The sequence below is a fragment of the Solanum lycopersicum genome, chromosome 1 (genome assembly GCF_036512215.1).
Source record: "Solanum lycopersicum chromosome 1, SLM_r2.1".
In the NCBI taxonomy this organism is placed as follows: Eukaryota; Viridiplantae; Streptophyta; class Magnoliopsida; order Solanales; family Solanaceae; genus Solanum; species Solanum lycopersicum.
In genome coordinates, this window is record NC_090800.1 from 41,581,762 (window position 1) to 41,587,070 (window position 5,309).

Below are 5,309 nucleotides of genomic sequence, written 5' to 3' on the forward strand. Positions count from 1 at the left end.
AGCAGCATCCACGCATCTTAAAAGACCCAAATTCGGAGTCCTCCTATACAGGACTTCTCCATTTAGAAAGAAGTTGAGATCCATACGATGTAGCAACTTCTTCTGATTAGATGTAGCGTCTTCCGGATATGTCCCAGACTCCAAGTACCTCTTTATATCAAAATACCAAGGTAAACAATCTGGTTCCGATTCGACGTGTGAACAATGGACTGGATGTTCCTTTAACTCTATATCCTGCGGGTCGATGTAATCAGTATCCGGATGTTTGGATCATTGAAGTGATAGTGGCTAGAGCGTCATCTAATTCATTCTGTATTCTGGGAGTATGTCTGAACTCGATCTTGTGGAACCTTTTGCACAGATTTTGCACGCACTGCACGTATGGGATAATTTTTGGGTTCTTCACAGGCCATTCACCTTGAACCTGATGAATCAAGAGGTCTGAATCTCCAATAACCAATAACTCGTAGATGTTCATGTCGATGGCCATTTTTAACCCAAGAATACAAGCTTCGTATTCAGCCATGTTGTTTGTGCAATTGAAATGTAGTTTAGCTGCCATAGGATGGTGCTGTCCAGATTCCGACACTAGGACTGCTCCATTACCTTTACCTTGGTGATTCGCCACTCTGTCAAAGAATACTCTCCAACCTGGATACGCTTCAGATATATCCTCACCCACGAATGACACTTCTTCATCCTGAAAATAAGTCTTGAGTGGTTCATATTCTTCGTCAACGGGATTTTCCGCAAGATGATCAGCCAAAGCTTGTGCCTTTATTGCCTTCTGAGTCACGTACACAATATCTAACTCACTCAACAGCATTTGCCATTTAAATAACTTTCCAGTCGGCATCGCTTTCTTGAAAATGTACTTCAATGTATCCATTCTGGAAATGAGATATGTAGTATATGAAGACAATTAGTGCCTTAATTTCTAGGCGAGCCACGTCAGAGCACAGCACGTTCTCTCCAGCAAAGTGTACCGAGACTCGTACGGAGTAAACTTCTTGCTTATGTAGTAGATAACCTTTTCCTTCTTTCCTTTCTCGTCGTGTTGACCGAGTACACATCCAAAGGCACTATCCGAGACAGACAAATACAACAACAAAGGACTTCCTTCTCACGGAGGAACCAATACCGGTGGGTTAGACAAATAGCTCTTGATAGCGTCGAAAGCAGTTTGACACTCCTCAGTCCACTTAGTCGGGGCGTCTTTCTTCAGCAGCTTGAAAATAGTCTCACATACCACTGTTGATTGTGCTATAAACCGGATTATATAGTTTAACCTCCCCAAGAAACTCATCACTTCTTTTCTCGTCTTTGGCGGAGGTAACTCTTGAATTGCTTTAATCTTTGAGGAGTCAAGCTCAATACCTCTTCTGCTGACTATAAACCCTAAAAACTTCCCAGCTGGGACTCCAAAAGCGCATTTGGCGGGATTTAACTTCAAGTTCTACCGACGCAAATGCTCGAAGAATTTTCTCAGGTGTATCAAATGATCCGAACTCTCGCGGGATTTGATTATGACGTCGTCCACGTACACTTCAATCTCTTTATGAATCATGTGATGGAAAATAGTCGTCATGGCTCTCATGTAAGTGGTACCGGCGTTCTTGAGGCCGAACAACATCACCCTGTAGTGATATACCCCCCAAGGTGTGATGAAGGCCGTTTTTTCTGCGTATTCTTCATCCATCAAAATTTGGTGATAACCTACGTAACAATCCACAAATAACTGCATCTCATGTTTGGCACAATTGTCAATCAAAATATGGATATTTGGCAACGAAAACTTATCCTTCGGACTAGCCTTGTTGAGATCTCTATAACCAACACAAATCCTAATTTTTCCATCTTTCTTGGTGACCGGAATGACATTGGCCAACCAGGTTGGATATTGCGTTACTTCCACCATTCGAGACTCTATTTGGTTGGTAATTTCCTCCTTAATCTTCAAGCTCAGTTCAGGCTTGAATTTTCGAGTCTTTTGTTTCACCGGCTCGAATCCTGTGTTGATCGGTAACTTATGAGACACGACATCGGTACTCAACCCCTACATATCACTGACTTCCCAAACAAACACATCACTGTATTCGGCAAGCAAATGAATCAGGCTCTCCTTCTGAGTTTCATTCAGGCAAGTGCTGATCTTAACTTCTTTGACATACTCCGAATCTCCCAAATTCACTGTTTCCATCTCCTCTAGATTCGGTTTATGCTGATTCTCGATCTGTCGAAATTCTTCTGCAACATAATCCGGTTCCCACTTTCTTCGTCGTAGTCGTCAACCTCGTCGTCGTTTGTCTCATTTTGTTCATTTAGCTCATGACATGACATGACACTGGCAGGTCTGTAACTTAAGTTACTGAAATCATAAATAGACAAAATTAGGAAAGTAAAATATAACAAGCAATTAAATAAATAAAGTCAAAATAAGGAGGCTTTCATTTAAATAAAAAAATGCAAACTTTGGTCATGGCACAGGGCCATGTCGCCTTTTAAACATCACAACGAAAATTCAAAATCAAGAAAAATGCAGAAATGGTAGGTCTCGGGCCTCTTTCGGATGACCATCGATTTTAGTATGCATAAAATAACTCCTTTCTACCAGAGAGTTCGGGACATCAGGATTGGCGTGGAAGTCTAATTTTGCAGCATCTCCCCTGGTTCCACATCACGAATGCCAGCTGGTTGGACCTCCTCCTCGATGATAGCATTGATCTCCTTGAAAAGGTCACAGATTCCTTCCCCACAGTCTTCAGGCTCGGCACACTCTCGGATTGGAAAGGATTGATAAAGATGCGAGATCGGTTTAGCCAACTCTTGATCCTTTCTCTTCTTTGTCTTCACATCGTCATCTGTGGGGATGTACCACAAACCATATTTGAATCCTTTAGCAAGGAGTGAAACTGGCTCGATGATCCCTTGGGCATTTCTTCCCAATCCGAAACCTGGTTCGAACCCATTTTGCAGCATTATCGTGGTGATCATTCTGTACACGGCTGGAATGGGAGTCTGCTGGGCCAAATTCTCATCGGTGGCATTTACCAAATCCACCGTGTAAAAATCCAAACCTTGCGGTGTCTCGTCAAAGACCGGCACCTGCTTGCCGGAGTGGTTTCTTTCACCATGAATGACTAGCTCTTCATTTTTCCATACTAGTTTCATCATTTGGTGGAGACTGGAGGGGACAGCTCCAGCCATGTGAATGAATGGCCTTCCCAAAAGAAGGTTATAGATGGTGTCGATATCCAACACTTGGAATTTTGCATCGAACTCTCCGGGGCCCATTTGGAGTGCCAAGTTCACCGCCCCTAATGTGTCCCTTTGCACGCCATCAAACGCTCTTACATTAACCTGGTTTTGCTCCAATTTTCCGAGGTCAAACCTCAGCTGCTTCAATGTGGACAAGGGGCATATGTTCAACCCAGATCCATCGTCTACTAAAACACGATTGACGACCTTTCTGCGGCATATCACAGTGACGTGTAGAGCTTTGTTATGGGATCTCCCTTCGACCGGCAATTCATCATCGCAAAAACTGATGCGGTGTCCCTGAATAACTTGGTGAATCATGGCATCTACGTTATCGCTGCTTGTACCTGAGGGCACGTACGTGTCATCCAGAGCTTTCATCAAAGCCTGTCTGTAGGACCAGGAGCTCATCAGTACGGCCCACACAGAAATCTGGGCCGGAGTCTTCTCCGTGTGTTTGACAATGGAGTAATCTTTAGGCTGCATTGTCCTCCAGAACTCCTCGGCTTCTGCTTCACTTATTCGTCTCTTAGCATGATCTTTCTTTTGTCCTCCGAGAGCAAGCTCATCAGGAGTGTAGCATCTGCCAGATCTAGTCATGCCTTGGGCCACGGCCGTTTCTATGACAAACTTGGGTTTGACGAGAGTCTTCAAGGGCACCAAGGCTGTTACCTTCGCATGTGTCAGAATAACGAACTCTCCTTTTTCCCTGACGCTCAAAGAAGCAACAGCCTTTTCCATGTCTTCCTGCGCAACAGGAGTAATTCTCTTGGTTTCACACTCATCTTCGTCTGTTTCTATCATGTTGATGTTTCCACCCCCATGATTCGACAACGGATTTGTATTGACGTTCGGCACCGCAGACTGGAGGGAGACTACTTCTTGGTCAATCAGATCCTGGATCTTGTGCTTAAGAATGATATAGTCTTCTGTATCATGTCCAACACTGTTGGAATGATAAGCACATCTCTGCTCCGGTTTGTAGAATTTAGAGTTGACATCCACGAGCTTGGGCCCCACAGGGAGGATGCATCCGGCTGCGCATAATCTTTCGAACAACTTGGCCCGACTTTCAGCCAACGCGGTGAAGTTTCTTGAGGGCCTCTTCTCAAACCTGGGACGAGAAGGATCATACCCGCTCTGTTGAAGGGGAGGAACCTGTTGATAATTGCGAGTATTTGGGCGAGGAACTTGGGTTCTAGGGTAGGGATTTGTCTGGTAATTTGGCACTGGAGCTTGGTAATTTTGGAGGGGGCTTTGATATGTAGGAGCTTGGAGTTGATATGTGGGGGGAGGTGCTCGGTATCTTGACTGCACGTTCGCAGCTAGGAGCTATATTCTGGTAAAGGGGAGGAATATGATAAGACTGGGGGTAATTTGGGTACACGGAGGGAAAATTTTGGAGATTTGCGGGTGAATTTTGATACGACAAAATTTGGGCATCTGGATAAGTGGAGGCAGCATTGTAGTTACCAGAATTATTGGATTGTGGACGATAGGCTTGGTGGGACTTTGGCGTAGGCTTGAGCGGTATTGAGGACGCGATGAGTTTCTGGGGACTTTTCTTCCCCCGTATGAGATAGATAGTGGCAACCTCCTCTCTCTTCCTCCTCACTAGTCCGGAAGATCCAGGCGAGGCAGACACTCGGGCTATCTTCCCCGACTTCAGGCCGTCTTCGATAGTCTCACCAACTTTTACTATCTTGGCAAATTTGGCTCCAATTAACAAAATGATTTTGTCGTAGTATTCGGGCTCTTGTACCCGTACGAACACTTCTACAATCTCATTTTCAGTCATCGGAAGCCTCACCCTCGCTGCCTCTTTTCTCCATCTATAGGCAAATTCCTGATAGCTTTCTGCTTCATTTTCTCTAAGGAATATCGATCAGGGACTATCTCGACATTGTATGCAAATCTATCAATGAAATCTTTAGCTAGTGCGCTCCAACTGGGCCATTGTCGAGTTTCATGTGACGTAAACCATTCCAGGGCCTCACCGCATAGACTCCGGCTGAACAACCTCATCAATAAGTATTCATCTTTGCCAACTC

General features: G+C 44.6%; 1 protein-coding gene across 1 annotated transcript; it reads right to left on the reverse strand.

Moving 5' to 3' along the window:
* Positions 1-2,646: 2,646 nt before the first annotated feature.
* Positions 2,647-5,056, reverse strand: LOC138342038 (uncharacterized). The gene is made up of 2 exons (XM_069294222.1): positions 4,571-5,056; positions 2,647-4,416 (listed from the first exon to the last, which is right to left on the reverse strand). The coding sequence occupies exons 1-2, from the start codon at positions 5,054-5,056 to the stop codon at positions 2,647-2,649; spliced, it is 2,256 nt and encodes a 751-aa protein (XP_069150323.1).
* Between the last annotated feature and the right edge of the window lie 253 nt (positions 5,057-5,309).